Source organism: Emericellopsis atlantica (assembly GCF_019669845.1).
Source record: "Emericellopsis atlantica unplaced genomic scaffold F5Z01scaffold_25, whole genome shotgun sequence".
In the NCBI taxonomy this organism is placed as follows: domain Eukaryota; kingdom Fungi; phylum Ascomycota; class Sordariomycetes; order Hypocreales; family Bionectriaceae; genus Emericellopsis; species Emericellopsis atlantica.
Window position 1 is genome coordinate 150,902 of NW_025764727.1, and position 27,775 is coordinate 178,676.

At 54.5% G+C, this 27,775-nt stretch overlaps 10 protein-coding genes across 10 annotated transcripts; 6 read left to right on the forward strand and 4 right to left on the reverse strand.

The window, feature by feature from the left end:
- Positions 1-340: 340 nt before the first annotated feature.
- F5Z01DRAFT_262075 (uncharacterized protein) lies at positions 341-2,087 on the forward strand. The gene has a single exon (XM_046258597.1). It carries the CDS (start codon positions 708-710, stop codon positions 1,797-1,799), a length of 1,092 nt encoding a protein of 363 aa, XP_046115626.1. The 5' UTR covers positions 341-707; the 3' UTR covers positions 1,800-2,087.
- Positions 2,087-3,736, forward strand: F5Z01DRAFT_262008 (glycoside hydrolase family beta-glycosidase). The gene has a single exon (XM_046258595.1). It carries the CDS (start codon positions 2,375-2,377, stop codon positions 3,395-3,397), a length of 1,023 nt encoding a protein of 340 aa, XP_046115627.1. The 5' UTR covers positions 2,087-2,374; the 3' UTR covers positions 3,398-3,736.
- Positions 3,737-5,558, reverse strand: F5Z01DRAFT_262203 (uncharacterized protein). Its single transcript, XM_046258598.1, has 3 exons — positions 5,309-5,558; positions 4,725-5,241; positions 3,737-4,672 (listed from the first exon to the last, which is right to left on the reverse strand). The coding sequence occupies exons 1-3, from the start codon at positions 5,333-5,335 to the stop codon at positions 4,077-4,079; spliced, it is 1,140 nt and encodes a 379-aa protein (XP_046115628.1). The 5' UTR covers positions 5,336-5,558; the 3' UTR covers positions 3,737-4,076.
- On the reverse strand, positions 5,530-9,407 carry F5Z01DRAFT_262006 (uncharacterized protein). The gene has a single exon (XM_046258594.1). It carries the CDS (start codon positions 9,269-9,271, stop codon positions 5,783-5,785), a length of 3,489 nt encoding a protein of 1,162 aa, XP_046115629.1. The 5' UTR covers positions 9,272-9,407; the 3' UTR covers positions 5,530-5,782.
- A 1,023-nt stretch (positions 9,408-10,430) lies between these two features.
- F5Z01DRAFT_676599 (uncharacterized protein) lies at positions 10,431-12,170 on the forward strand (the record flags this gene model as incomplete). Its single annotated transcript, XM_046265264.1, has 1 exon — positions 10,431-12,170. The coding sequence occupies one exon, from the start codon at positions 10,431-10,433 to the stop codon at positions 12,168-12,170; it is 1,740 nt and encodes a 579-aa protein (XP_046115630.1).
- A 433-nt stretch (positions 12,171-12,603) lies between these two features.
- Positions 12,604-17,248, reverse strand: F5Z01DRAFT_262402 (uncharacterized protein). Its single transcript, XM_046258600.1, has 2 exons — positions 17,036-17,248; positions 12,604-16,979 (listed from the first exon to the last, which is right to left on the reverse strand). The coding sequence occupies exons 1-2, from the start codon at positions 17,119-17,121 to the stop codon at positions 12,710-12,712; spliced, it is 4,356 nt and encodes a 1,451-aa protein (XP_046115631.1). The 5' UTR covers positions 17,122-17,248; the 3' UTR covers positions 12,604-12,709.
- Positions 17,249-18,370: 1,122 nt separating this feature from the next.
- F5Z01DRAFT_626890 (DDHD domain-containing protein) lies at positions 18,371-21,716 on the forward strand (the record flags this gene model as incomplete). Its single annotated transcript, XM_046261509.1, has 8 exons — positions 18,371-18,628; positions 18,690-18,969; positions 19,025-19,104; positions 19,167-19,200; positions 19,254-19,956; positions 20,003-20,656; positions 20,712-21,506; positions 21,563-21,716. The coding sequence occupies 8 exons, from the start codon at positions 18,371-18,373 to the stop codon at positions 21,714-21,716; spliced, it is 2,958 nt and encodes a 985-aa protein (XP_046115632.1).
- F5Z01DRAFT_262397 (uncharacterized protein) lies at positions 21,556-23,118 on the reverse strand. Its single transcript, XM_046258599.1, has 3 exons — positions 22,966-23,118; positions 22,716-22,840; positions 21,556-22,663 (listed from the first exon to the last, which is right to left on the reverse strand). The coding sequence occupies exons 2-3, from the start codon at positions 22,832-22,834 to the stop codon at positions 22,021-22,023; spliced, it is 762 nt and encodes a 253-aa protein (XP_046115633.1). The 5' UTR covers positions 22,835-22,840; positions 22,966-23,118; the 3' UTR covers positions 21,556-22,020.
- On the forward strand, positions 23,113-25,973 carry F5Z01DRAFT_662718 (calponin homology domain-containing protein). Its single transcript, XM_046263977.1, has 4 exons — positions 23,113-23,610; positions 23,682-23,892; positions 23,945-25,619; positions 25,671-25,973. The coding sequence occupies exons 1-4, from the start codon at positions 23,588-23,590 to the stop codon at positions 25,700-25,702; spliced, it is 1,941 nt and encodes a 646-aa protein (XP_046115634.1). The 5' UTR covers positions 23,113-23,587; the 3' UTR covers positions 25,703-25,973.
- On the forward strand, positions 25,974-27,702 carry F5Z01DRAFT_662722 (uncharacterized protein). Its single transcript, XM_046263978.1, has 6 exons — positions 25,974-26,222; positions 26,677-26,733; positions 26,785-26,884; positions 26,936-27,171; positions 27,225-27,310; positions 27,363-27,702. Exons 1-6 carry the CDS (start codon positions 26,140-26,142, stop codon positions 27,410-27,412), a joined length of 612 nt encoding a protein of 203 aa, XP_046115635.1. The 5' UTR covers positions 25,974-26,139; the 3' UTR covers positions 27,413-27,702.
- The last annotated feature ends 73 nt before the right edge of the window (positions 27,703-27,775 follow it).

The following is a 27,775-nucleotide window of genomic DNA, read 5'->3' on the forward strand; positions in this document are numbered from 1 at the left end:
GACGACTTGGGCTCTGAGACTGTGAGACTGCCTCGGTGTGAAGGTCCCGGCCTCGCATCAGTCAATCAAACATGCCGTCCGATTCTCACTCAGCGGTAAAGTTTGATGTTACAAATGACCGAAGCAAACCTCCGAGCGACCCCAGCGCACTGGAGTATCCGTAGGCACGCACCCCTGGAGGATTGCTGGATCGTGGGAGCTAGCGTGATTACGGTCAGCCTCGCTTGTCATGCCCCAGTCAATGCGACCTGTCCTTGAACAAAAAGATCAGTGATTCACATTGTCAGCGTAGATATAGTTCTCCAGCCCATTTGGTGTTCCCATGCAAGGGGCCATCCTACCAACTTGACTACAAGGTGACCAACGAACAAGATACAACACCTTCCACATTAGTTTCAGCTGGCGCAGCGTGGCGAATGCTCAGCAACGCCCACAAACCCCCCACCTCGAAACGACTGTGACGACCTCAAACGATCAGATTCACAGCCGCAGCTCGCTTGCTTGCAGTAATAGAGGACATTCAACAAGCGAATTGCTGATACGTTCTCCCGCGAGGGCTATCTGTTCCCGCCACTAGCTTTCACACAACTCGGCTCAACCCCGTCGCGATCCGTAGCAAACAACCTCACCGCAACAAAGTTGCAGCGCCAACGTCGACGAGGCGGACATCCACGGCTTGTCCGACAGACAGCGGACCATCAACCAACATGGCAGACCGACCAGCCATGTATTTTCACTTGGAAATGGGCGTCTCTTGGCGACCCAGAAAGCATCAGGGCCAGTCGAACCATCAATTGACCCTGATGTCCAAGAGCGCGCGGGAACGCGCGAACAATGTCACCCGACACTGGGGCCCTCAGAACGCCAACTATCCAGTGCATGGCATGCAACCGCAGCGTCCGTACTTAATACAACAAACCTCATACGATCACAACGGGCAGCCCTATACGCAGCAGCAACAGTGGCAACACCAGCAGCCTGCCGGATCCCATGCCCAATGGCCGCATCCAACATGGCAAACACACGCGCAAGCAGCGCAGCCAGCAATCCAATACCACACCCAGCCATGGCTGCAGTCGGGAATCGAGCAGGAACAGCAGCGACCTTCGCGACCTCGTTCACCTACCGAGTCTCCCCACGGACGTAACCGGTCTGCGCCGCCTCCTATGAGTGCAGGCTCGTGGGATGCTGAGCCTGAGCCAATGATGGCTACAGCTCTGCCTCAAGGAACTGCCATTGCATCGACTTCGAAACCCTTACCATCTACACCGGCGCAGTACCGTCTTGGTCACGATGATATGCCCTGGTCGCCCTCGCCTTTCCCCATGGGTCGCTCAGATGATGGCAGCAGCGAACAGTCCCCCGACTTGAACGACACACAGAACCCGGCCACAGCTGTTCCTTCTTCGAGTCCGGCGAAACATGTGGATGATCGGGTACGGGGGCGCACCAAAGAGATGCAGTCACTGGCCACAGCAATGATGACCGTGGACAATGGCTTTGAAGATCAATGGTGGTATCAAGGCGAGCGTCTCGTCAACATTGCGGGAGATTTGATTTCACCAGCAGAGGTGGCCCAGCGGTACGCGCCTGGTACAAGCAGAGTCTGGCAACCCACCACTCCAGGCATGGCAGGGTTGGGCGACGGATCTGTCGATGGGCAGATATCTGCGTCCCCCAGCCTGGCCGACGTCGTGTCGCCTGTGAGCGACTATTCAAGTCCTAGATCAGGACATGGATCACCTGGGCCTATCAAACGGTCCATGACTACGAGATCTGACGAGATGTTTATGCGTTGAGAGGAATTTCAAACAAACCCTTTCGCCACCTCATGGAATCATGCAACTTCCCACCGCACAGCAAGACCGGCCGGCGGTTGACTCTAATTTGACTTGGTGCGAACCTGGAGGATCGACGCCCCGCGCAAAACCCCAAGCCAACCTGCTCATCCAACGTCACATTTGAGCGCGGGGTATCCAGAGGCCAGCATGGCGTATGTAGTACAGCACGCCAGTAATCACTCAATCTAGTGAGGACTGTCGTTGACAAGGAAGCGAATGGGTGGGATCGCACGAGAAACCTGTTTGGCTTACGGATGAATCGAGAAAAGGCTAAGGCATCGTCTCAGAGCTAGCCGAGCTTCCACGCGAGTAGCGTCAGCCACTTGTGCCCCAAGAAAGAAGCTACTCACGGGAGAGCAGTACTTTGCTCCGAGACTGGACTGGGTCGGCCCGCTGTTTAAAGGACCTTGGCCTACCGACTTGGGTCGTCGCTCAGCTATGGTGACTTGTATCGGCACAAGAGCATAAGTATCATATGGAGCACATCTTGTGCACTGACCTGTCACTCGTCATCCTTTCTCATCGCTCTCAAGATGAAGACACCTTGCTTGTTGTCTTCCGCCTTACTGGGCGTACTCTTTCTTTTCCTACACGTTTCCGCCGTTCAAATGGTCTCGACGCTTCACACACCACAAGTACCTAACCGACCACTGGAGTACGACAGCAAACTAGCCCATGATCCGTCACTTGGGTCGAATCCTATTTCTGATGGCTGGTATGCCGATCCCGACGGCATCAAGTTCGGCGATACGTACTGGATATACGCCACGCTCTCCATCTCTTTCGACGAACAGACATACTTCGATGCATTCTCAAGTCAGGACCTCAACTCATGGACGAAGCACACCCAGGTCTTTTCTGCGAATGGTTCCGAATGGGCCGAGTCTTCATTTTGGGCACCTTGCGTGGTCGAGAGAGATGGCCAATACTACTTCTACTACACGGCCAACAACCCAGTCGCCAACGAAGACAATGCTGGTATAGGTGTGGCTGTGGCTTCGACCCCTGGCGGGCCGTTCATTGACCTGATCAACGAGCCCATTGTTGGCAAGAGAATCAACGAAGGCAACCCCATGGATCCACAGGTCTTCGTCGACGACGACGGTACATACTACCTGGTATGGGGTGGCACGCGTGCCTTCATCGCACCGCTGAGCGCCGATATGGCGAGCTTGGAGTTGAGTGATGATTTCGCAGAGCCTAGGGACATCACTCCAGACCACGGCTATACCGAAGGCGCGTTCATGCTCAAGCGCGATGGCCTCTACTACTTTATGTGGTCGGAAGGTGGATACGGGACGCCTGATTATCGTGTCGCCTACGCCATGTCCAAATCGCTTTTCGGGCCATTCAATCGCGCGGGCTTGGTACTCCGGAAGGATGATGTGGCAGATGGTCCTGGGCACAATTCTGTCTTCAAGGACGATGATGGTCAGTATTACGTTGTGTACCATAGGCGTATCATCGGGGACGACGTCGCAGACCATCGCATTATCGCTGTGGATCGAATGACTTTCGCGAGCAATGGGACGATCAAGGTGGTACAGATGACATAGTGGCGGAGATTATGCATACCTCTGTCATAGAACGAGACAATCGAAAGGATTGTGGTTGCTGCGAGCTACACCCAGTCCAGCCCTTCTCAACATGTCTCCCGTCGACCATTGCCAGGCCAAAACGTAGTTTTGGCAATTGCCCCATCAGTGGAGAGCATCCTCCACAATCTTCCACTTGACTGTCTCGAGACCTCCTGTCAGAGAGAGCCATCTCTTTGCTTGCCGTTCTTGAAGGACAGATTATCCAGTCGGAGTCTTTACTGGTCTTCTCTGCAGAGTTGCTAAAACGCGGCTGATGCATGTCCGTGGAATACCAACCAGCGGTGTATGCAGTGGTAGAATAATGTGATGGGCAAAACGTCCCCTGGGACTGGACTCATTCGTTGCCTGTCCTGGCTTGGGTCTCATGATCATGAGGCCCATGAAGGCTCATGAAGCATCATTAAGCGGCACTCCAAGGAAATGCGTGCGGCCATGTAGCCGTATCATTATGCCGTCGGCCCGTTACGACTTTGATGCCATGACGTTGGTTTTCGCTCCTCGCGTTACACCCAGACTGGGCCGGTACAATAGTCGGGAACTGGTCCCGAGTGTTGATGCCGTGCTGAAGCTTCCCCTTAGCCGCTCAGAGGACCACGGTACCTTTCCCTGACTGCGGAAAGCAGCCTACAATTCTGCCTCAGGCGCTGTTTCCGAAAAACTGCGTGATTTTCTGAGTGCCTTTCTGTGGCTTGACTTTATGGGGACTCCTGGAGTTGTTCTTGGTCGCACTGATCGTCTTGGAGGTCGTCAAGTCATCACGGCTTGACCGCAAGGTCTTTTGAGCTGGCGTCGTCTGTAACTCGTCTTCAGAAGCTTTCCTTTTCACAGCACCATGTTCTGCTGCCTGCTCCTGCTTCTGCTTCTCAGTTGCCACACCCTTGGGTTCTAAGGTTGCTGACGTTGGTTGGCCCTCAGCTTTCTTGGCTGCATTGCCAAAAAAGTTGGCAATGTTTGACTTGTTCTCCTTTGAATCAAGGGGAATGACAAAGCTCGGGGAGTTGTTGCCAACCTTTCCTACATCTTTGTTGACGGGATATATCTCCAGATCACCGCTGTAAGGCTTCAGGAGCGACTGCAAGTCCTTGCTCCACTCGTTCTTCTCGGGATCAAGCCATGTTCTCAAGTCGTCCGAACCAGGGTCAAGGATGACAGGCATGCGGTCGTGAATGAATCGCATTTGCTTGTTCGCGTCCGTGGTGATGATGGTATACGTGTACGTCTTCTCATGGGTGTCTGTTCGTCCAGATTAGCACTGAAGTGACGAGGGTCTGCACGGGAACTATACCCTCGTACTCTACACAATCCCATAAGCCCGCAAAGCACATGAGCTGCCCATCCCGCCGCTTGATATAGTGCGGCAACTTGTTCTTAGGACCCGTCTTCAGCCACTCGAAGAACCCCTCGGCAATGACAATGCATCGTTTCCGAGCCTTCATGCTGGACCACATGCCGCCGGGCGTACTGAGGGAGTCATCACGGCAGTTGATGGCTTTCATAATCGTGCCGTAGTCGGGGCTGCGTTTTGTCCAGAACGGTATCAGGCCCCATTTCATCGACTGGAGCTTGTAGGTAGCTTCCGTCTTCTCAGGCTCACTTGGTGGTTCGGCCCCAGCTGTGCGCGCGGTGTCGCTGTGATGGTGAGAGCCAGCGCCTCTATCGGAAGTGTCGGCTCTGTACACAAGGCCATGGTAGCCCGGTGCGAAGTTGAAAGTCCTCCGAGGAGTATCGTTTCCCTCATCGTTAGGCGCTTCCGCTACCGGCATGTCCTGCTCTACGAGCATCCGCCGTACCTGCGATGGTGACTGGCACAATGTCAGCCTACTTGTCTCTCCTTTCATAGCTCATACAGGGTATGATCACGGTACGTACCAAGTTGAGAGCATATCTACCACACATTTTGAGTGAGTTTCTTGCAGATTGGGTAAACTATTCAATCAAATGGTTACTACTAATTAATACATGTAGTCATTGACGGTGATCGACTGATGACATCCGTCTTGGGTGCCAGTTTTGGCTAGTCCCCAGTCCCGACCCGCAGTTTGTGGCACCCTGATCCTGCCCCGCATCCACCTACCCGGTACACCATCGCAGTCCCAAGGGGGTCTAGACGGTTCACCTAGGAGAGTTTAACAGCACGTATCTAGTATGGGCTGGATATTCAGCCCTTAGGTCCTTTGCCTTAGCAGCTTACCGGGTGTACAAAGTATTTTAAATTTGATATGTATCTGACCCGGAAATCCCATGTACCCTCGTTGTCTGTAATAGCGCCAATCTGGACAAAGCGTCGACATTGTCAACTCCACGTTAACTGCAAAACCCTCTTCCCACCCTCTCCATCTCTCACTATAGATCAAGCACCAAAAGGGAGCCATACACCAGGCTCAATGCGCCGTACGAAATGTTCAAACCCGCCGCCACCAGCTCCGCAACGAGCTTGACAGGCCCCGAAACCGCCAGGATCTTCATATCAAAAAAGGCCAGAGAGCCGCCCAGGCCGGCCGCCAGCGCCGCGCCGAGCGCGACAAAGTCGCTCGCGTGGGGACCGTCCACGTCGGCAATGGTCGTGATGGCCGGCACCGTCCAGAGCAGGTTGATCATGGTCTCGCTGCCGGGGCCCACGGCCTCGGTCCACAGGGGATTGCTCCGGAGCGGGCTGACGTTGTCGACAAACGACTTGGACACGGCGATGGCCGTCATGGCGTTGTTGAAGCGGATGGTCGGCGTGTCGGGCATCGCAAAGGCGGCCGCGATGGCCGGGGCCACGAAGACGAGGAAGCTCGACGCGGAGAGGGCGCCGATGACGGGGATGGCGTTGGCGGCCTGCACCTGGTCGAGCACCACGTAGACGCCCGACCCGACAAGGGCCGCGATGTTGAAGGTGACCACAACCCGCTCCATCACGTCGGGCGAGGCGGCGAGCTGCGACCGGATGCTGCCGATGCTGGAGGCTTTCATCAGCGACGAGGTGGCTGAGCCCTCTGGGAAGGGCGTCTTGTTGGCGATGGCCTTGTAGATGATGGTCGAGGGGATGGCGGCGACTAGGCACACCAGGTCGAGCATCGAGAGGTTGCTGCCGGTGACCAGCTTGTAGATCTTGGAGATGATAGGGATCTCAATGGTCGCATCTAGGAGATTCATCACACCCTGCATGATGGACTTGAGAATCTCGATCACGGACACGACCACGTTTTTGGCTACCCCCAACATCAAATTGGCCGAGATGCCGACGAGACGCTTCACAATCTCAATGGGCGTGAGGGTCTGGATCTGGTCGATGACGTCCGTCTTGATCTGCTCGACAGTGCCAATGACCTCGTCCGCCTGGCTCTCGACCATGTTCTTGAGCCCGTCGAGGAGAGCACCGAAGCCCGAGCTGTCGCCCAAGTTCGAGACCGAGCTGACGGACGCAGAGGCGCCGTTCTTGACGTGATGAGATCCCCAGCTGCACTGCGGATCGCTGGCACCACCGACACTGCTCTTTTGGCTCTGAAAGCTGCCCAGGGCCTGGCTGTTGTCGGGATCTGGCAGCCCGGCCCACTGGGCAATCTTGTCCTCCCAGCTCTCAAACATCTCAGAGATGGAATCCTGCGCCGTGTCGAGAGAGTCGACCATATTCTCACCGTAGCGCTTGAACAGGTTCTTCATGACGCGTTGTGTTCTGATAATGTCGTCCCAATTGAATAGGAAGCCAAGCCAGGCAATCAGATCCTCGAAGAAGACCTTGACCTTGTCGAAAATGAACTCGAGAGCACCAACGACGGCATTCACGCAGTCTAGGACGGCCTCGTAGATCTGCCCACCAATCTCGCAGACAAACTTCCACGCACCATCAACAAAGTCGAGAAACATGTCTTCGAGTCCGTCAAGCAGGTCCCTGACGAATTCCTGAAAGTCGCCCCACAGCAGAGTGATGGGGTTCCTGACGGCCGCGCGCCGGACAAGACCATCGCCAGACGTGCTGACCTTGGCCGAAAGAGACTTGGATGCCTCATCGCCCTCGACGTACTTGAGGCCATCCTTGTTGAAGGAGAGACCCCACGTCCTGACGCGCGGAGTGGCCAAAGATCGAGCGGCGGGCGCCAGCTTTGTCGATTGAGGATCTTGCACCGAACCATCCGATGGAAGGGTGGATTTGGCTTCCAGCAGATTAGAGACTGCTTGGGCGAGCGCGTCGCGGGTTTCCGAGTTGTTCGCGTCGGACGGTAGCAATGGCTTTGTGGAAGACCAGTTGGTGCCGGTCGGAATCTGAATGTCGGCAAGGTCGTCCCCAGACGTGATGCCTTCAAGCTTTGCAAACGCCTTTGCTAGCGGATTGATTTCGAGGGGAGCGCCTGACGGCGTAAGTCTGGCCTGGTACTGCACCGCCGCGAGCGAGTCGGTCGCCTGGATGATGGTGAAGGCACCTGACGCGTCGGGCCTGGTAGGGATTGGCACGCTGGGGCTCAGCACGTAATACTCATTGTTGATGTATATCGAGACCGGGCTTGTGGATGTGAAGTAGACATCGGTGTCGCCCACGAGGACGTTTTCATCGTCGCTCGCCTCCTTTTCCAGCGTCAACTGCGTCGTGAAGCTTTGGAATTCAACAACCTTATCGACGCTCGTGGGGGGCAGATTGATAGTTCGCGACGACCACACTGAAGTGGTGGGATCTTGCGTCAGCTGGACAATCTGTTGACCGGATATCTGCGCGAAAAGAACAGTGTACGCGTGGTTGACGTTGAGGTAGAAAGCAAAGTCCTCGACGCCTCGGTACAGAGGCACAGGCGTAGACCATGCCGACTGTGTTGCCTCCTGGCCAGTGGGACACGAGACGTAGAAGAGGTTCCCCTGCGCATTGCGGCACCAGAGGACGGTGCGAGACTTGGCGGGATCAACACGAGCGGCCATGCGAGTCACGCCGGCGAAGAGAGGGACACCGTCGGTGACAGGAGACGGCAGCACCAGCACCGGGTCCGCGAAGTCCTTCTGGTTGTTGGGCGCAAACATGTACAGACCGCCAGGGGCCGCAACGAACAGATTCGTGTTGCCGCTGGATGATCCGTCGCTGCAGCTGGCGATGTAGGTCGTCCCGTCCGGGATGCTAAGCCGCGCCGGGCTCGGGGCCGTGCCGGGTCGGAAGGCGTTGATGCGTGGACAGGCAATCATCTGCTCGACGCCGTTGACGGAGCCAAACGAGTAGATGCACGAGACAAAATCGCCTGGTCTCTGGCCGAGTGCCGTGACGACACTGCTGGCCGAGAAATCAATGGCAAGGGCATGCTTGTGCCAGCGGGGGAGGCCGTCAAAGTCGAGGTAGTAGCGGTCTATCAACTCGAGACCATGGCCGGGATTGCGGAGGACCTCGACGAAGCAGGTCAGCACCGGACCCGAGGACGTTGCGATGTTCAGATGGTAGACATTGGTGATGGTCAAGGGCGAGGGCGCATTGCCTCCATCCCAGGGCATCGCCGTCCACTCGACGCCGTCGCTCCAGTCGACAAGGTCGGCGGGGTTGCCGGTGGAAACATGGAGGAAGTCCTCGCCGTCCACGGTGATGGCCAGGATGAGATCGATGGCCATGGTAGCCGAGTTCTGACTGATGTCAAAGCGCTTGGCCGCCACCGTCTTGCCGCCATGCGATGAGGAAAGGCGCGAGGAGAGGTCGACTTTTTCCCAGCCCGTGACGGAGTTTCCGACCTCCCTCGTCACGTAGAAGACGTCGTCGGTGCCGATGGAGAAGAAGAGAGACTGTCCCGACTGCGTCTGCAGGACCTCAAAGGCCTTGTCGGGAGACATGACCTCGGCATGCTTCTGGTTGAGCATCAGCTCTGAAGAGGTTGAGAACTTCATGGTTCAGGGAATGACGAGCAGGGAATAGAGAATGAGTTGATGAATAATGGACTTGTTGGTTGATCTGGCTGTTGTACTTGTAGGCATGCTGGCATACCGCTTGATATTTATGATCGTGGCCATTTCTTCCAGTCCCTCCTCAACTCGTAGAACAACATGGTGATGGTGGTGGTGGGACTGGGATTGTGCGTCTCCATGTCCATGTCTTCCTTTGTGAAGGTGTTTCTGCGACGGCGAACCCGGTCATCGAGGCAGTGAGAAGTTGTCCAGCTTCATGCGCGCCTCAGGCTCTCAGCTGACTGCCGCAAGCCACAAGGGCATCGACATGGCGCGGCCGCATTCAGGCGTCTCCTTGCAACTGCCAAGGCCTCAAGCCATGTTCGTGATAGGCAATGGAAAACAATAGACCATCTAGATTGGTTGGAGAAGCGTGTTAGGAACTTGGGAATGTGATATGTGATGCTGAGGTCTGGTGGATGCGAATGAAGTGTACAAACCTAGGTATTCAGCTAGGGCTGAAGCCTGCTGCCTGAGGCTGCTGACGGTCGGGTCGGGGTCGGGGGCGGGGCGGGTCGGGTCGGGTCCCTGCAGTATCACATGATTTCAGCCACGCGCTAGCCCAATTCACCTTAGGTACGGAGTACGCGTATAGAAGTTATACTATGTACGCGTATATAAGCTATACTACATGATTTATATCTTCATCGTGGCCCCAGTCAGATGTGGTCAGATTATAGATGCCTGCAGTCAGATCAATATTGGTTGATCCAGTCGATCCAGTCAGAGCCCGCAGTGCGCTTCGGAATGACCGCTCAGCTTCTTGGCGTCGTGCTCTGCCATGCCTGCCATCAGCATAGCCCGTCTTCGCCCATGACCCTCGAACATTATGTACTACTCCGTACTAGTGTCTCTATTTCGACATAGGGAGGCCCTCGCCATGGAAAGTTCTTGTTGATGAACAGAAGTGTGATGTTCAGGAAACTCGATCGTGTGGTCACTGGTACCAGACGTCTAGTATAAGGGCAGCTGCTCTCTCGCCTTGGACATCCTATTCTCCCGCTTTTCAACCACATCTTCAACCCACTCCTTCGGCTTCAACCTTTTGCTCGGTGCCAATATATCTTCTCTTACTCATTCCTCGACTCCTTCGCTAGCCAAAATGGCTCTGGCCAATTCTTTCCTCAACCAGGCCCAGTATGGCCAAGACTGGGTTGTGGCTACCACCGAGAATGCCATCAATGCAGCCATGATCGACTACCTGCGCTCAATGGAACAGCCAACTGTCCAGATGGCCTGGGTACTGGACTGGGACAACGACGGGGATGAGACTATCATGGAATGGGATCAATTGATGATCGAATTCAACAACACGGACCCCTTCGACGTGGCAGACCTCACCACGGACACGCCCGAGTGGGACATTCTCTACCACAACCATCCGCGGTACAGCTTTGGAGCCGCCTTCCGTGCCCAGGCCGGCATCAAGTTGCCCGACGACGCGACTCTCGAGGACGCCACCTCCATCCCCGACGTGGTCAGCCTCAACACGGCCGCCACCGGCGTCGACTACATCATCCGCTGCTCCGACTTTGAGCTGGCCTGGGCCGCCGACTTCAGTCGCGGCAAAAAGGGCATGCGCCGCGAGAGCCAGCCGCTCGACGACCCGTGGCTCTTCCATACCAAGGTCGACATCAGCATGGATACCATCAAGAACGGCTCCTCGTTCGAGTCCCTACCCCAGGAGATGCAGGACGCCATCCAGAACCTCGACGGCCGCCCCTACAGCATCGCCCAGCTGCTCTACAACTTTCAGAGCCCCGTCCTGACTTCGGTGCCCACCATCAACGCCGACCTCAGTCCCGACATTCAGGGCAAGCTCAACGCCTACTTCCTCGGCGCGTACTTTGAGACCATCGAGGGCCAAGGTGTGCCCATGCTCGGCGCCGCCGTCATCGAGGATGACGGTAAAGCCCCCGAGGCCACTTTCCCCCTGACGGGCATGAAGATTGGCGTGAACCCCTTCCTCGGCGGCGATGGCGCCATCGACCCGGACCTGTCCAAGCTCACCACCCTCAACTACCTCTGCGTCACGGGCGACCGCGAGACCCAGGACGTCAAAAACAACAGGTTCGAGTGGAACTGGCTCGAGAAGTTCCAGGCCGACGAATACTCCGGCGTCGTCGCCATCAACGGCCACACCCTCGCCAACTACTTCAAGGACGAGCTGTTGCCGTACGTCCAGAGTAACTCCCTGCGTCCCTACGCCGACCTGCGTCCCGACGGACTACTCGGCGCGGAACTGCAATGGAGCCTTACCCCCCGAAACAACCCCAACGTCGAAATCAAAACCGAAAAGGGCAGCACCCCCGTCGTTGAGTTTTCCTACCAAGACAGCGAGAAGGACACGATGAAGCGAGGTATCCACACCTTTAAAGTCGAACTGAAACCCGAATACAGCATGACGCTGCAATTTGAGCGCAACAGCATCGTCGCGACGCAGACGGCTCGCATCTACCTCAGTCTCGAGGGCGCCTACAACGTCAAGGAGAGCGGCTGGGTCGTTGACCGGACCATTGTCGACACCTACGATATTGGCGTCGCCGACGGCCGGCTCACCGCCACTATCCATGAGGGCGTGCCCGATGACAAGGGCGAGAACCTCAACTTTAGCGGCTGGGATGAGTTCTGGGGTGGTCAGGGCCTCAACGACGCCGTCGACGAGATCCGCGCCTACGCCAACGAGGTGACCAACACTCACCTCAGCAACAGCCCCCAAGATCTCGCCAACGCCATTCGAGCTTACGTTTTCCCCGGAGGTCGCGAGTTTACCTTTGCCAACGCCGAATTTTCCGATTACAAGGACTTGCTTGCATACATTACATACGCAGCACCTTCCTAATTGCGGAAAGGGACACCTAAGTTAGACTAGGACGGGTATCTGCGGCAAGAAGTGAGGCCAAGAGCAGCATCCAGCCCGTTATAGCCAAACGGTCGAGAGACGAAGTGCCAGGCTTGTTGACGGCGACTGTGAGATTTAGTTCGATTCAGACCTTTTTTATGTAACTGTCGGCGATTGGCCCTTGACAATCAGCTACTACCAACGCGCGCCCTTTTTGCGTGCCCCTCGCCCGCCAGTATCTGAGATGCCCTGAATGCCCTCTGCACAGCCCATACTCTAGAGCATAGGATCTTCGTACTCTAGAATATGGGGCGCGCATAGTAAGCATATGTAGGGAATGGTGTATACCTTCTATACGTGATGTGGTAATATATACCGAGTAATCATATGCTCTTTCGCGACAGGTAACGGAGTGAGTCGAAAATCCTGGGTATATGAATTGCACAATTCGTTTCTAACGGATATGCCATGCCAGGTGCCGCTACAGGAACACCAAGCCAAAATACAGCATGCCTAAACTCCATCCCTTTGTGCCATGTTCACGCTCGTAGTCGGCTCTGCTTCTTGGCGGCCGCCTCGGACGCCCAGGAATCCTCAAAGACCGTGGGCTTCCGTGACAAACGACTGGGCTGGATGCCCAGGCGACGGACAACTTGAAACGCACCGGTGCCAACCTTCATCGTCTGCCCCATGATGATACATTCGCTCACTCCCTCAATCTGGTCAGTCTTCATGCCAGCCGCAGCCTCGAACAAATGGTCGGGCGTCTTCTCGAAGGAAGCCAGTTGCAGAACACTGTCTCTCATCTTTGACAGGCCGAAACGTGTGATGCCAAGCACCTCGCCTTTGTATGTCATGACATCGGCCAGAAGCTGCATGTGTCGAGGATCAATGTTCATGTCTCCCATGACCTCTCCGATTTCAAAAGCAATGGTCGAACGTGCGGCCTCGATGCCAAGGATTTCGCGACACTCCATAACATTGTTGGATTTTGTTTTCACGCCAATCACACCCTCCGTGGTCATACATTGACGGAGACCATAGCCTTCTACGAGCACGGTGTTTGTGCCCTTCTCCGAGGTCTGGATAATGGCACGCGTGGCCTCGGGGTATCCAGAGATGGGAACCGAGGGCAGCGCGCGTCGCAAAAAGTTGGCTCTGAGGAGCATGTCCCCCTCATCAGCAGCCGACTTGGTTTTGGTGACGCGTTTTGGCGCCATGGTACTGGCGTCCCGGACGCGGATGCTGATACGGCTGCCATCGTCGGGGTCGTATAGAATACTCAAGTCGCTCCTCTGGACCTTCAACTTGCGTTGCTTGCAGATTGCCTCGGCGATGTCGTGGACGCCAATGCCCAGCTGCATTTCTGCCAACGCCGCATTGTCGATACGCAAGACGACGTTGCCTTCTTCGGTGCGCCACTCGTCCTCCACGTACTTGATAACGTCTTCGACATATGTCTTCTCGATGCGGCCCTTGACGACCCTGGCCGCGGCGATTTCACTATCGTTCTCCAGCGGACAGGTGATGACAGGTGTACTGATGGTCTTCGATGCGTTGATAATTTCCTTGATACGAGGTACACCCTGCGTGATACTCATGCCGGCGACACCAGCAAAATGGAACGTCTTCAAGGTCATCTGGGTACCAGGTTCACCGATGGACTGAGCGCCAACAGCACCAACTGCATGTCCAGGTTCGACGTGTGCCTTCTTATATTTCTCGAGGCAAAGACGGATGAAGAGCCTCAAAGTGGTTCTTGACACCTTTGCCGTCCTCTCGCAGTGAGCCAAAGCAACGGGATTGTCCGTTTCGTCGCCCTCAATGCCAGCCAATTTTCTGACCTTTTCCAGTTTTGTTGCCATGGCCTCAACGTGATTCTCAATGTCTCGCAAGAAGTTTCTGGCACTCTCGTGCTCGTCAACTGCGTAGTCACTGGAGTCTTCGTATGGTAGATCCTCGTTGCGAAGTAGGCCGCGTCTGGGGAAACGTTTGCGTTCGTTCGCCAACATGGAGTCACAGAACTCCCTGATTTCAGTAGGGCTCAACGACCGCTCAGTGTTGTCCCAGGTGACGGCCTCAGCGTGTGTCCATGTACGTTTGAAATGCACAGGTTCTGCACTCCCTTCCATATCGACGGGGTCCAGCTTGTCGGCTCCGAATTGGAACTGAACGATGCCACCTCCAGAAGTGCGAACGGTATCGTCATACTGCGTTGAGAGATCCTCCAAGGATTTCATCAAGCGACGAGACATGTAGCCTGTCTCGGCGGTTTTGACGGCGGTATCGACCAAACCTTCACGACCAGAAATGGCGTGGAACAGAAACTCGGTGGGAAAGAGCCCAGTGTAGAAACTGTTCTTGACGAAACCTTTGGAAGGAGGCTGACGCGCATTTTTGTGGAAATGAGGTAGGGTTCGATCTTGGAAACCATCCGCGACACGAGAGCCGCCAATAATCTGCTGTCCTACGACCGCGACCATCTGAGCGACGTTGATGTCGGAACCCTTGGATCCAGACTTGGCCATGATGAGGGGCGCATTGTTGCGACTCAGGTTATCGACGCAGTACGAACCGGCCTGCTGCCGAACTTTGCTGAGAATACCAGAGATAGCGTTCTCGAGTGTCTGTTCCATATTACATCCCGGAGCTTTCTCGAGCTCGTTTTTCTTAAAGCGCTCGATCAGATCGTCGCACTGCCTGTAGGCCACCTCAACAAGCTTTTCTTTCTCGACATTGAGACTCGCCGTAGGGAAAACATCGCCAACGCCAATGGAGAAGCCGCGGTTCGTAAGTGTTCTCGCGCACAGTTTTGCCAGTCTGTTCATGGCCTGAGCGGCAGCCTCAGGTCCGAAGTCTCGCATCATGACATAAAAGACGGAGTCCTTTTTGCCTTCACCGACAGTTGACTTGTCCATGCGGCCACACATGACTTCGGAGTTTCGCACCACCAGCCATCCATCATTGGGATCCATATCCGGGTGTACACCAGGGCGTGCTTTGTAGGCACGACATTTGGCATCAAAGTTGATCATGACGGGAGACTCCTTGTTGGGCCGGATGAGAATATTAAAAATCTGTTTTCCAGTCCAGAGCGCTTGCGGCGCAATGATTGCTGGAGGTGGTAGGTCCAAGTGCGTTTTTCCGTCAAGCATGTGAGTGCAGATGTACGTAAAGGTCTTGCGATCGAAGAAGCGGTCTTTGCTGCTGAGCAAAAAGGCCGCTGTAATGAAATCTTGTGTCGCTGCAATGATCGGCTCGCCATTCTTGGGGGTCGCAAGGTTGTTCTTGACTCCCATGAGGTTGATAGCCTCCGCGCGCGCTTCTTCCGTCTGCGGAACGTGCAGGTTCATCTCGTCTCCATCGAAATCGGCATTGTATGGACTGCAAACACACTCGTTGAGGCGGAATGTTCTCCATGGGCGCACCTTGACCAAATGGCTCATAATACTCAGCTTGTGAAGTGAGGGTTGACGATTGAATAGCACCACGTCACCATCTTCCAGATGCCGCTCGACAACGTCCCCGGCCGTCAGGGCTTTGGCCATGCTGTCTCGATCACCAAACTTCAGGGACCATTTGTGATCTGCGTTGCCTCCTTTAAGCACTTGTTGCGCACCGGGCCACACATTCGGGCCATTCCTGACGCACTGCCTCAACTTCTCCAGGTTGTGACGGTTCACGCGTTCAGGATAGGTCAAATTCTTCGCAACCAGTTGGGGCACGGCTACCTGGTCGATACCGAGGTTCGGATCAGGGGAGATGACGGTGCGGCCTGAGAAATCCACTCGTTTGCCGGAAAGATTACCACGGAAACGACCCTGCTTTCCCTTCAACCTCTGACAAAACCCTCGTGTAGTCTTGCCAAACCCGGGCTGTTGGAGACCTGGTACGTCACTGTTGACATACAGCGCAATTTGCGTCTGGAGGTATTCCCACTGTTCCATAATGGTCTGCACCGGAGAGCCCTTTTGCAAAGCAGAGCGGATCATGCCGCTGACCCACACGATATCAGCCAGCTTTGTGGTCAGGTCGTCTTCGTTGCTTGCGTTATCCTGGGCCACGGATGGCCGGATACAGATCGGCGGTGCAGGTAGGAACTGCCAGATGAACATCTCTGGGCGGCCCTCGGCAGGGTCCAGACCCAAAAGCTCACAGTCAGTTGGACTGATCATCTTGAAGAGATTGAGAACGCGCAGCGGGTTCAAATCCTCCATGGCCTTGCGGAGATGTTTGTCTATTTCAGGGTTGCCTTGGCGAGCATCTCGGAACGAATTGTCGAACTTGATCTTACTTGCGGGCGGGACCTTCTTTGCGGAGGTTGACTTGTTGTATGCCACAAATTTGTCGTGGGTAAGCTTCAACACGCCGACCTTGCGGATCTGCCCGTTCACCGACCCGCAGTAGGGGCAGGTCTTAACTTTTCGGCACTGCTCGTTGATGCGTTTGCAGATCTGGGTGCGCCGCAGGTTGTCCAGATACGGCCGTCGGAGCTCTTTCAAGAAAGCCCGCCTGTCAGGTTCTTCAAGCAGGACTCGGCCACAGTCCTTACAGATCTCCTGCAAAATCGACATGATAAAACGCAGGTAACCGACGTGGAAGGCCGGAAGAGGCAATCTCACATGACCAAAATGGCCAGTGCAGTTGTTCAGCGGTTCCAGACAGGTTGAGCATTTTCCCTGTTTGCTTGAAGTGCCGAGGCGCGGGTCGAGTGGCCCGTGACGGTATGGTGCACGGTTATTCTCAATGTCATAGAGCAATCGGTCGGAGACTTCCAAAACAGCCTGATTGGCAATGTCTTGATTGGACCTTCACCTCTGTTAGTCTACGTGTTTCCACGATGATGTGTCGGCGGCGTGACTCACTGGATTCCGAATTTGATGCCCTTGAAATGCTTGGGCAGCTTGTCGACAAGCTGCTGCTTGACGATGGTGTCGACAACGGTCGCCATTGTGTGATCTTGCGCTCGGCACGAAGTCGCGTCAATCCGAAAGCCTCTGGGGTATGGCTAGGGCGCGCTGGCTCGATCTGCGAACTGTTGCTGCAGCGGCAGTTTCACGACGGTTGAAGACGGGTCGATAGATCGCGTCAGATCATAAGCGGCGGCCAACTTCAAGTCTCTGATTTTGAGCAGTAAACAACATGGCCAAACGGAGTCGCGGTGGTTCGAAATCGTATTGCGGCGACTTGGTGGTTGGCGTCGTGGATGGTGCTCGCGGAGCAAAGTCCCGAGTTTAGAGTTCCTCTCAAAATTTCGCGAGATACCAAGACTCCAAGATCAGGTTGGACGGTGCCAGTGGAAAACAGGCGGGGCAGTCTGCGACCCCAAGGTCCATCTCGTGCCCCACCATACTATTCGCTGCGCTGCGTTGCACTAGGTAATAGGAAGACTTCAGCAAGTATAGTAAAATGTGTACCTCCGTACATACGCATTAAAGATTAGTGATATTGCTGAGACGTAGTACCACCTGGAATCCTTTTGCCGCGGGTGTTTACCATGTGCATTGCGTCATAGTCTACATGAGCATATACGACGGCCAGTCTGTACCACCGAACTTCACGGTTGCTGGTAGATTCGGAACGATTCATCGCTCATTTTATAGGGGCAACCAGTTTCAAATCACACCGTCAAGAATTTAGCTTGGGTACGGGCCGTGGAGAGTTATGAAAGATACACCGTTTGCGAGATTCTTCCGGTCCAGTCCGTTGTCGACAAGATTGCGAGCATCCATAGGGTAAGCTAGACTGGCAGCTATACCTTCCCGTATCCGTACCTTGCAGTGACCGACCTGCAGGCGCACCTGATGTCATGCGCGGACAGCAGATACCGCGTCACATGCTTCCGCGTTAGAATATCCGTCGACGTGGTTTTTTCGGAACCTTGAATTTGATATCGCCAGCTTACCTCTAAAGCGAACTTTTTTATGTAAACTTGTATTAGATCAAGTCACCAATAACAGCTTGACACGTGCGCAACACTGTCCTTCATTTGCGGTTATTCCGTCCTATAGAGACCTACCTGCGGGTTTTCGCGAGACACCTGCCTGCCCCCTCACACGCTGAGCGTCAAAGACTTCAAGTTGGCATCCTTCATAGTGAGCCAACAGCCGCGGGCCATTCGCTTGACTCTCAGCCGCGTCCACTTGCATGCGGCCAGGTATCGCATCTCGGGCGGATGGCAGGCTCGCCTAAGACCAAGAATGGCATCTCAGTTAGGGGACCAGAAAGCGGAAAAGTCCTATTTGACAACTGCGGTCGAGTCAATAAATCCATGGGGCGGGAAGCGAGACTCATCGCCGGCTCCGGAGGCAAGCAAGAAAGCAGACAAGAAACAGACTTCAGAACCAGCAACTGAGGGCCCTGGTGATCACAGCATTACCCATCTGTACGGGCAAAGCTTTCGCACATATCCTGCAGACTGTCCTCCACTCAAAGTTCAGTGGTATCATGCTATTGATGTAGGTATCTACAGCTGTCCTTGCCAACACTGGATAGCATGCTTACTTACCTACCAACCAGGTACCCAAACGCAAAGGCGTCTCTGTGAAAGAGCGGCAGAAGCCTGCGACAAGTGAAAAGCCCGTACAGAAACCGAAAAAGTTCTCCGCCTTCTCGACATCTGATTCCAAAGCGATTGAGTCGAGATATCAGCAGCTGCTCGAGGCCACTGAAAGCCCGACCAAGGCGCCACCTAGGGAGATTTCGCAGTCTGTGCCAGTGAATGAGGATTTCTTGTTCGATGTGGTCATTGACCAGCGCGAGCTATCACCTGTCTATTGGCTAGGTCCGGTTTACGAAGGTACATTGTTGCCCCGCCTGGAAGACAAGTTGAACGTCGTTAACATCTAGCATAGTGAGGAGGGGTACCTGGTTCTTCCAGGAAGGGACCAGTCTGCGGCCATGCGAAGAGAACCTCGCAGCACAGCTTGAGGAGGTCAGTCCAACAACCTACTTGTGATTATGCAGGAATTGTTCAACCTAGCTAACCTGCGCTAGGGTTATTTGAAAACAAAGCCATGGAGAAGTCCAGGTTCGTTTCGCCGTAGAATGTTCGTTCCCAGAGCAGTTGCTGACCAGCTACAGCACGTTCCAGAAGCCAATCAGTGGCCAAGTCAGTCACACCAAAGCAGTCTCGGGATAACATCAAAGCTGCTGCTGGCAAGGACGCGACGCCCAACCCTCCAGAAACTGTGGGACAGACTGCTGGGAATCAGCCGCAATCTTACCGCCTATTCGGCTCTCACATGAATAGCTTTGTTACTTATCAGGACGGCAGTACGGCTTGGCTCTCGACCGACACCATGTTGTCCTGGGTCACATCCTCAGTGTACGAACGGTTCTCAGGGGGAGGGTACATGAGCGGCATCAAGCTGGTTCGTGGCTACACAGAGCCTTCTAAGCCCAAGGAAAGCGAGCTTCAAGAAAAGGACAAGTCCAAGGCCCCCGTTTCCGCCACCGCTGAGGATGTACCGGGGCTGGATCAACGACAGCAGAAGCTCCTGAACCGTCGTTCCGCACCACCTTCGACAAAAGCTGTGGTTCAAAATCAGGAGGCTGATTCGGAGCCAACGAAACCAACAGCCATGGAGGGCCGCGGGGCCCGGCTGCAGAGGCAACTGTCATCCCTAATGGAGGGTGGCAATCCCATCGAGACCGAGGAGCAAATGCAAGAACGTCAAGAGCAGGAGATGCGAGATTACCACACCCAAGCAGGAGAGAGCCAGAAGCGAGATGTTGACCACTTGATCCTCGTCACCCATGGCATTGGTCAGCAACTAGGTCTACGGTGCGTAACTCACACTCTTTCAATTGCGAAATCTAACAACTTCAAGCATGGAAAGCATTAATTTTGTGCAAGATGTCAACGTACTAAGGAAGACTTTAAAGTCGACATATGCCAGCTCAGCTGACTTGAAAGCACTTAACTCAGAGCTCAATGCAGAGCTTGGAAACTGTCGTGTCCAAGTCCTTCCTGTTTGCTGGAGACACTTGCTGGACTTCCCAAGGCAGCGAGAGAGGAAAGAAGAGCACGATCTGGGCGATGTTGATGATTTGGAAGACAACTATCCTTCCCTTGAGGACATCACCATAGAAGGTGTCGCATTTGCTCGGTCTCTCATCTCCGACCTAGCTTTGGATGTTTTACTCTACCAGAGCTCGTACAGAGAGCAAATTGCTTCCATTGTCTTACAAGAATGCAATCGCATCTACAGGCTCTACTGCGACAGGAATCCCGGCTTCAAAGGCAAAGTTCACCTGATGGGGCACTCTTTGGGGTCGGCTATCCTATTCGACTTGCTCTGCCGGCAGAAAGATCCCAAGGCCGATCATGCAAAAACCAACCCCTTGCGCTTCTGGCCTGGGAAACAACAATCAGACATGACCCATTTGACAGCCAAAGAGCGGCGCCTCGCTATGGAGTTTGAGGTAGATGATTTCTACTGTCTAGGATCGCCCATCGGGCTGTTTGAGATGTTGGAGGGCAGGTAAGGCGTCTCTCCCTGGTTTGCTCCGATCTGAGTCTGACTAAATGATCCACAGAACAATAGCTGCTCGTCAAGCTCCCAAACCACATGCGTCTGATGATGTGTTGCAGCGGGAGCTTGAGGAGGTTGATCTAGCCACTCGATCCATGGGAAACACTGCCGAAGGCATCCCACATCAAACGTTGCAGTCAACGCAGGTTTCATCGCCAAAAGCTCGGCAACTCTTCAACATTTTTCATCCTTCAGATCCCATTAGCTACAGGCTCGAGCCTCTCATTTCGCCGGCCATGCGTTCTTTAAAACCACAAGGTCTGCCCTATACGAAGAAGGGCATCTTTGATGCGGCGAACGAGGGCTTGACTGGTATTGGCGCAAAGGTAGGCCAGAGTGTCAGCGGCCTCTGGTCAAGTCTCAGTGCCGGCATTGCTAGCAACATGCTCAACCGGAGCCTTGGCCTCACCAGCGAAGAGGTGGCCCAGATGACAGACCACACCCAATCAGCTGCGAGGCAGTCTGCGTCTTCCAAGACGACGGATGCCGCCAGCAAGGCTCTTGCAGACGAATCGAGGATTGGAGAGCGAACAGATGAACGCAAGAAACAACTGGCGGACTCAGCCACATCAAGCGGCAAGGGCATTGCTGGAGGCAACGACGCGACGTTGATCGACGATGAGCTCGAGACGCTGTACTCGCAATTTCAGAAACGTGGACCCGAGACTGCATCGAAGGACGATGGTGATGGCGGGCTTGGCGGCCCTGACGGCACGCGCAAAGCAAAGAAGATGCGTGCCGAAGAAGCCAAAGTGAGAGCTCTTAACAGGAATGGTCGGGTAGACTACAGCATCCAGGAGTGAGTAACCGTTTGCGCAGATTTGTCGCATGAATAAGCTAATCACAATGACATAGGAGTGTTCTCGATTTCAACCCCATCAACACCATAGCCTCTCATATGGGTTACTGGTCGGATGTCGATGTGAACCATTTCATTTTATCTCAATTGCTATCTAGCCGTTCTGGTCTTGGGAAGACGGAAACAAGCCAATCGACAAAAACAAAATGATAGAAAGGGGCATTTTGAGATGAGAGGTATCTACTTGGATATAGGCAACCATATACTATCATTTATCCATAGAGCACAGACTTTTCGCAAAGAGCACTGCGTCGCCTGGACTACAGACTACCCGAATGGCGCGGCTAGACTTCTGCCGACTGGAGCTCAACACCTGAGTGCCCCTAGTTCACAGCGGGCAGTGCACTTGCTTCAATTGGCTTCTTTGCTACAAGACCTGACATGTACCTCGTTTTGGAGCAAACTCCGGTTGCCCATGCTGTGGTTCAGGGTCGGTGGCAGTTGAGCTCGAGCTTCACGCTCCTGGACTCAGCAATCCTGACTCGAGCAAAGGGGCGAGAGGCCCAGTCGTCCGTTGCGCGTACTGTTCTGCCGTAAGGCCGTTGCTGTCCTGCAACAGCCGAATGTCGCCAGTCTGCGCAGTCAGTCGGCTCAGTCCAAACCTTTCAGCCGTTTGACGGGCAATGTCCGGGAACGCTTCAGGAGGTGCTGTGGAGGAGAGCCACAAGAGCAGCAGGGCAACGTCGACTTGGGCGTTTTCCACCGCGATGTGAAGGTTGCTCTTCTGTCCCGCGAGAGGATCTTGATATTGAAGGACAGACGTAGCACTTGCAGTTTCGTCCTCATCCGAGTCAAGTGCAGCGAGTAGCTCAACCATGCCCTCAACGTCACCCTCAGCGCACATGACCTGGAACGCCCTGGCAGGCCTCGCTTCGGGTTGGTTAAGCAGATGCGCCTCTTCCGTGATGGCAGGGAGGATATCCAAGTTGGGTTGCAAGCCACCCTCATTGGTGTATCTCGCAAAGACCGATGCCCCTGGTGATGGCAAGAACGGATTTGTTGACGAGGCGCCTGCGTTATTCGAGGGCAGATTGGCCCCACAGCTTGGACATTGTAGTGAGACTGCTACGGATGCAGATTCATCGAGCAAACATTGCCTGTCATCTGTCTCAGCGATTTTGGTTCGGAATTGGTTCACTGTAATCTCACCAGTGGAAATGACAGCCGCATTGCAGTTCAAGATCGTCCGGGACGGTTTGCTCGTTATCATCGTCCTCTTCAGCAGTTTGGAACACCAGAGGATCTTCGCAAGCCTTACAAACAGCCATTTTGTCCTAAAGGAAAACCCCATTGTCAGTGTACTGCTGCGATCTCCTTGCTGTGTAGAGTCTGGGCTGGGCAGCCTGGGCTAAAGCATGTGTGAAGGCAGTTGGGGCCTAATTAGCGTAAAGAGACTTACGTTTCTGAGGCGATGTAGTCGTCAGTGCACTTGGTATGATTGGTAGTGCTTATACAATGAACAAAGCACGCGATCCAAGCATTGGCAGACGCGTAATCAAATTTTCCAATAGCCTGACCTCCCAAATATAACAGGGTTCGAAATGGAAGCCTGCAACGTTAACAGTGAATGGGAGAATTTCCTGATCCCAATCGGGCTCGAGCCCATGCAGCACTGCGCCCCTCCAAAGCGTCATCGCATAGAGCAAGAAGTACCACTCCGTCCTTCCTGATTGCCAGGCACCCTGCTCATGCGCCGGAAAGCGAGGCCAGCTTGCTCACACTAACAAAGGTACCTGCCGCAACTTCAGCAGGCAAGCAGAGCGCCCCGCCCCCGCTAAAGAATTGACTGCTCCCGAAGCTGCTGACCAGAGGCTCTGACGAGAGGGACGACGACGTAATTAGCCCGAGTCAACCGACGTACTTGCGCCTCGCTCCAATTCTCGACATTATCCTGACCTTCAACCTCCCCTCACTAGAACTCCTAGCAATCTTTCCCCCGTTGCTTCTGCCACGCCCTAGCTGCACATCGTTCGACAAGAGTATTCCCCTTGATTGCGCACATAACGCGACTCGTCGCAGCCATGAACGTCCTGAAGCTTCAAAAGTACGCATTGCGCTCGTCATTGCGCGCGAAACCCTCCAATGAGCCTGGTGACTGACTTGGCGATTCAACAGGAAGTTTCCACAGCTCCCGCAGAATGAGATCTTTGGTCTTTCCGATGCCTTCCAACGTTTGGACGTCGACGACAAGGGGTACTTGGACGAAGCTACCGCGATCAAGGCCACGCAGCAGAGCGAAAACCAACCTTACGATGTCGTCCGTCAAGCTTTGAAAGAAGTAGAGCTCGACTCCTCCCGACGCGTAGAGCTTGAAGATTACGTTGGGGTCAGTACGGTCTTTAAGCCTGGCACAGGGTTGCATTGCTAATGTTTTGCAGCTTGTCGCCAAATTGCGCGACAATGCGTCTGGCCCGAAAGCTGCTGCTGCTCCCACCCCCGCCAGCGGTGGTGTCGTTTCTCAGCGCACGGGCGGTGGTCACGCTTCAAAAGGCAGCGTCAGCGGGAAGATTCAGGTGCAAGGATCCAATGCTAATATCACCCACACGATCAACGAGGATGAGCGTACCGAGTTCACGCGGCACATCAACGCGGTCCTCGCCGGCGACCCCGACCTTGGCTCTCGACTCCCTTTCCCTACAGACACCTTCGAGATGTTCGATGACTGCAAGGACGGCCTCGTACTGGCGAAGCTCATCAACGACAGTGTACCTGACACAATCGATGAGCGTGTGCTGAACATGGCGGGCAGGAAGATCAAATCCCTCAATGCCTTCCACATGACGGAGAACAACAACATTGTTATTGAGTCTGCCAAGGGTATCGGCTGCTCTGTTGTCAACATTGGTGCCGGAGACATTATCGAAGTGAGAGAGCATCTCATCCTGGGATTGATTTGGCAAATTATCCGCCGTGGTTTGTTGGGCAAGATTGATATCAAGCTGCATCCCGAGCTATATCGTCTTCTCGACGAGGATGAGACCTTGGAGCAGTTTCTCCGTCTGCCCCCAGAGCAGATTCTGCTGCGCTGGTTCAACTATCACCTCAAGGCGGCGAACTGGTCACGAAGGGTGAACAATTTCTCAAGTGACGTCAAGGATGGCGAGAACTACGCAGTTTTGTTGGCACAGATTGGTCCTGAGTATGGCGTGACTCGTGCTCCACTACAGACCCAAGATTTACACCAAAGGGCCGAGGAGGTTCTGCAGGAGGCTGACAAGCTTGGCTGCCGCAAGTTCTTGACCCCCAAGTCGCTCGTCGCGGGTAACCCCAAGCTGAACCTTGCGTTCGTTGCCAACTTGTTCAACAATCATCCGGCGCTTGACCCGATTACCGAGGAGGAGAAGCTTGAGGTTGAGGACTTTGACGCTGAGGGTGAGCGGGAAGCACGAGTATTCACCTTGTGGCTCAACAGTCTCGACGTTCAGCCCGCTGTCGTTTCCTTCTTCGACGATCTTCGCGACGGAACTATCTTGATGCAAGCCTACGACAAGGTGATCAAGGGCTCGGTCAACTGGCGACACGTGAACAAGAAGCCCGCCCACGGCGGCGAGATGTCAAGATTCAAGGCTGTGGAGAACACAAACTACGCCATAGAGCTGGGCAAGCAAAATGGGTTTTCGCTGGTTGGCATCCAGGGCGCTGATATCACCGATGGTCAGAAGATGCTTACTTTGGGTCTGGTCTGGCAGCTCATGCGAAAGGACATTACCCTGACTCTGTCGTCGTTGGCGCAGAAGCTCGGAAAGAGGGAGATCACCGACGCGGAGATGGTGCGATGGGCGAATGACATGGTCAAGAAGGGTGGACGCAACTCGGCTATTCGGTCTTTCAAGGATCCCGCAGTCGGCTCAGGTGTTTTCCTTCTGGACGTCCTGAACGGCATGAAGAGCAGCTACGTCGATTATGATCTCGTCACCCCCGGGCACACGGATGACGATGCGTACATGAACGCGAAGCTTAGCATCAGTATCGCCCGTAAGCTTGGGGCTACCATCTGGCTCGTTCCGGAAGACATTTGCCAGGTCCGCAGTCGCTTGATTACGACATTTATCGGTGAGTACTATTTCCATTCATTTTGCGCGCAGCTACTGACATTCCACGCAGGTTCGCTCATGGCAACGCACGAGAAGATGTAGGCTCCCAATTTGCCTTGCAGAATGGCGGTCGGGAAACCGAGGCTGTATGGTTTTCTTTTCGCGAGACAATTGGGACTGTAAATATGCTACTCCTCTGAAATCAAATATTCTCTTTCAAATGAGTCTTTGCGCATCAATCCCAGCTACCACTGACCAGCCTCGCAAATATCTCTGGGTAGCCGCACTAAGCCCAAAATGGAGACTTTTTCGTTACGTCAGCATGAATCCCAGGCAAAGATTCTTTCAGCCTTCCGCAGCCAGCAAGCACTGACGCAGTCGGGAATGACCTGTACCTCAACTTTAACAACTGCAACTCACGCTTTGCGACGACACATCTATCACCACCAGCCCTCAGGTTGACGCGCGCTGCCTCACCGAGAACTGAGCTACCTTTTAATCTTGAAACCCCATCTACTGCCCCTTTCTTTCAATTCACCATGTCGCGAGGTGGTCAGACGCTGTACGTCACTGGCTTCAGCCAGGGCACCCGCGCTCGCGACCTGGCCTACGAGTTCGAACGGTATGTCAACTACGTCCACGTCCACGCCATCCACGCACACGCACACGTCCGCCCTCGTCCACGTCGTCGTACCTCTCGGTTCCTTCCAGCCCTGCCTTTCGAGAAAGTGGCGCCGTCGAGGCGTCCTTGATCAATCGCTCATCGCCACACCTCTTTGTCGTTCCCATCGTCCTCCCCGTTGCCGCCGTCGTCCTCCTCCTCCGCTACGCCCGCGATCGATCGCCGTTTCGGTGTGCTCGACGATTCGTTTTGCATTCGTACCTCCGATCGCTACGTTAGGTGGGCGCATTGCGAGCTGCGCGTCACGAGCTGTCGTGTTCTGTCTCGACCGGCAACTTGGAATCGTACATCTTCGTGGGGTTCGTGCTTGCTACAAGATGCGGCAGTGTGCCACTTACTACAGCAGTTTACGTGGACTGAGATTTGCGACCTGTACTGACGTCCTTGCTCGCAGGTATGGCCGCCTTGTCCGTTGTGACATCCCTGCACCACGGTCTGCGTCCAGCCGTCTGTAAGTGTCTCCGCTGAGGTTGGTCATTGCCAATGCTGACAAGGCTTATAGCTTCGCTTTCGTCGAGTACGAAGACCGCCGAGACGCTGATGATGCATACTATGAGATGCACAACAAGCGCATTGGTCGCGACGACATCTTGAAGATTGAGGTTTGTTGCCGAAGGCCTCGCCTGAATGATCGACAGACTAACTGTTCACAGTGGGCTCGTACACCCCCCTCTGCCTCTTGGCGCTTTGAGTCTGGCCGTGACCGTGATCGCCGCGGTGGTGGTAGCACCGGTGGCCGCTCGCCTCGTCGTGGCCGTTCTCCTTCGCCTCGCCGCAGCACTCGGGACTACTCCCCTCCTCCTCGCAAGGAAGATCGTCGCGATCGCGACCGCGATTACGACCGAGATGACCGTCGGGACCGTGACCGTTCCCGAAGCCCTGCTCCTCGGTATGTGCCGGCCTAATCCTACTTGCGCCTCCAAAATGCTAATATTTCTAAAGTGATCGCGACCGCGACCGCGACATGAAGGACGACAGAGATGACCGTGATCGTCGCGAGAACGGCGCTAACGGCGGTGACCGCAAGCGTGAGTATACGCGCTATCAAAGTCGGAGCTCCTGCTAATATCCGTCCAATAGCTGCTGATAGTCCAGCCCCGGCTCACGACGACCTCGACGTGGCCGAGTAGAAAGCTTCGTGTTTGACAGCTTGAGATGCCACTCGATATATGTTTCACCGAGCTTTGCGCACGGATGTCTTCCTCTGTACTTGATTTTCTTTTATGTTTCCGCCAATTATCCTCTGGAGTAGGTGCTTCCGGGTTACAATGCGTAGGTCAACAGTGCCTTTTGATATGGTCCCCAAAAAAGGAACGCGAAGTAATGATAAGTTGGTCGAAATTACAATGTTCCCATGCAACGGTTAGGCTACTAGTTGTACAACAGACAGATAGTGTGAAATCAGACTGAATTCTCGCGTCACTCGATCAAATGACCGACAGCCCAGGACTCGACTGCGCGACAGTACCTTGAACATAATCACTGTTCACCAC

Bases quoted from the DNA above. Each gene is read 5' to 3' on its own strand.
- F5Z01DRAFT_262075 (XM_046258597.1), top strand. From the start codon at position 708: ATGGCAGACCGACCAGCCATGTATTTTCACTTGGAAATGGGCGTCTCT.
- F5Z01DRAFT_262008 (XM_046258595.1), top strand. From the start codon at position 2,375: ATGAAGACACCTTGCTTGTTGTCTTCCGCCTTACTGGGCGTACTCTTT.
- F5Z01DRAFT_262203 (XM_046258598.1), bottom strand. From the start codon at position 5,335: ATGTGTGGTAGATATGCTCTCAACTTG. The intron at 5,242-5,308 runs GTACGTACCGTG...ACATTGTGCCAG, and splicing joins GTAGATATGCTCTCAACTTG to TCACCATCGCAGGTACGGCG. The intron at 4,673-4,724 runs GTATAGTTCCCG...CTGGACGAACAG, and splicing joins GGATTGTGTAGAGTACGAGG to ACACCCATGAGAAGACGTAC.
- F5Z01DRAFT_262006 (XM_046258594.1), bottom strand. From the start codon at position 9,271: ATGAAGTTCTCAACCTCTTCAGAGCTGATGCTCAACCAGAAGCATGCC.
- F5Z01DRAFT_262402 (XM_046258600.1), bottom strand. From the start codon at position 17,121: ATGGCGACCGTTGTCGACACCATCGTCAAGCAGCAGCTTGTCGACAAG. The intron at 16,980-17,035 runs GTGAGTCACGCC...ACAGAGGTGAAG, and splicing joins GGCATCAAATTCGGAATCCA to GTCCAATCAAGACATTGCCA.
- F5Z01DRAFT_262397 (XM_046258599.1), bottom strand. From the start codon at position 22,834: ATGGCTGTTTGTAAGGCTTGCGAAGATCCTCTGGTGTTCCAAACTGCT. The intron at 22,664-22,715 runs GTGAGATTACAG...GACAGATGACAG, and splicing joins TGCGGCTGTCATTTCCACTG to GCAATGTTTGCTCGATGAAT.
- F5Z01DRAFT_662718 (XM_046263977.1), top strand. From the start codon at position 23,588: ATGAACGTCCTGAAGCTTCAAAA. The intron at 23,893-23,944 runs GTCAGTACGGTC...AATGTTTTGCAG, and splicing joins AGCTTGAAGATTACGTTGGG to CTTGTCGCCAAATTGCGCGA. The intron at 25,620-25,670 runs GTGAGTACTATT...CATTCCACGCAG, and splicing joins CTTGATTACGACATTTATCG to GTTCGCTCATGGCAACGCAC.
- F5Z01DRAFT_662722 (XM_046263978.1), top strand. From the start codon at position 26,140: ATGTCGCGAGGTGGTCAGACGCTGTACGTCACTGGCTTCAGCCAGGGC. The intron at 27,172-27,224 runs GTATGTGCCGGC...ATATTTCTAAAG, and splicing joins TCCCGAAGCCCTGCTCCTCG to TGATCGCGACCGCGACCGCG. The intron at 27,311-27,362 runs GTGAGTATACGC...TCCGTCCAATAG, and splicing joins TAACGGCGGTGACCGCAAGC to CTGCTGATAGTCCAGCCCCG.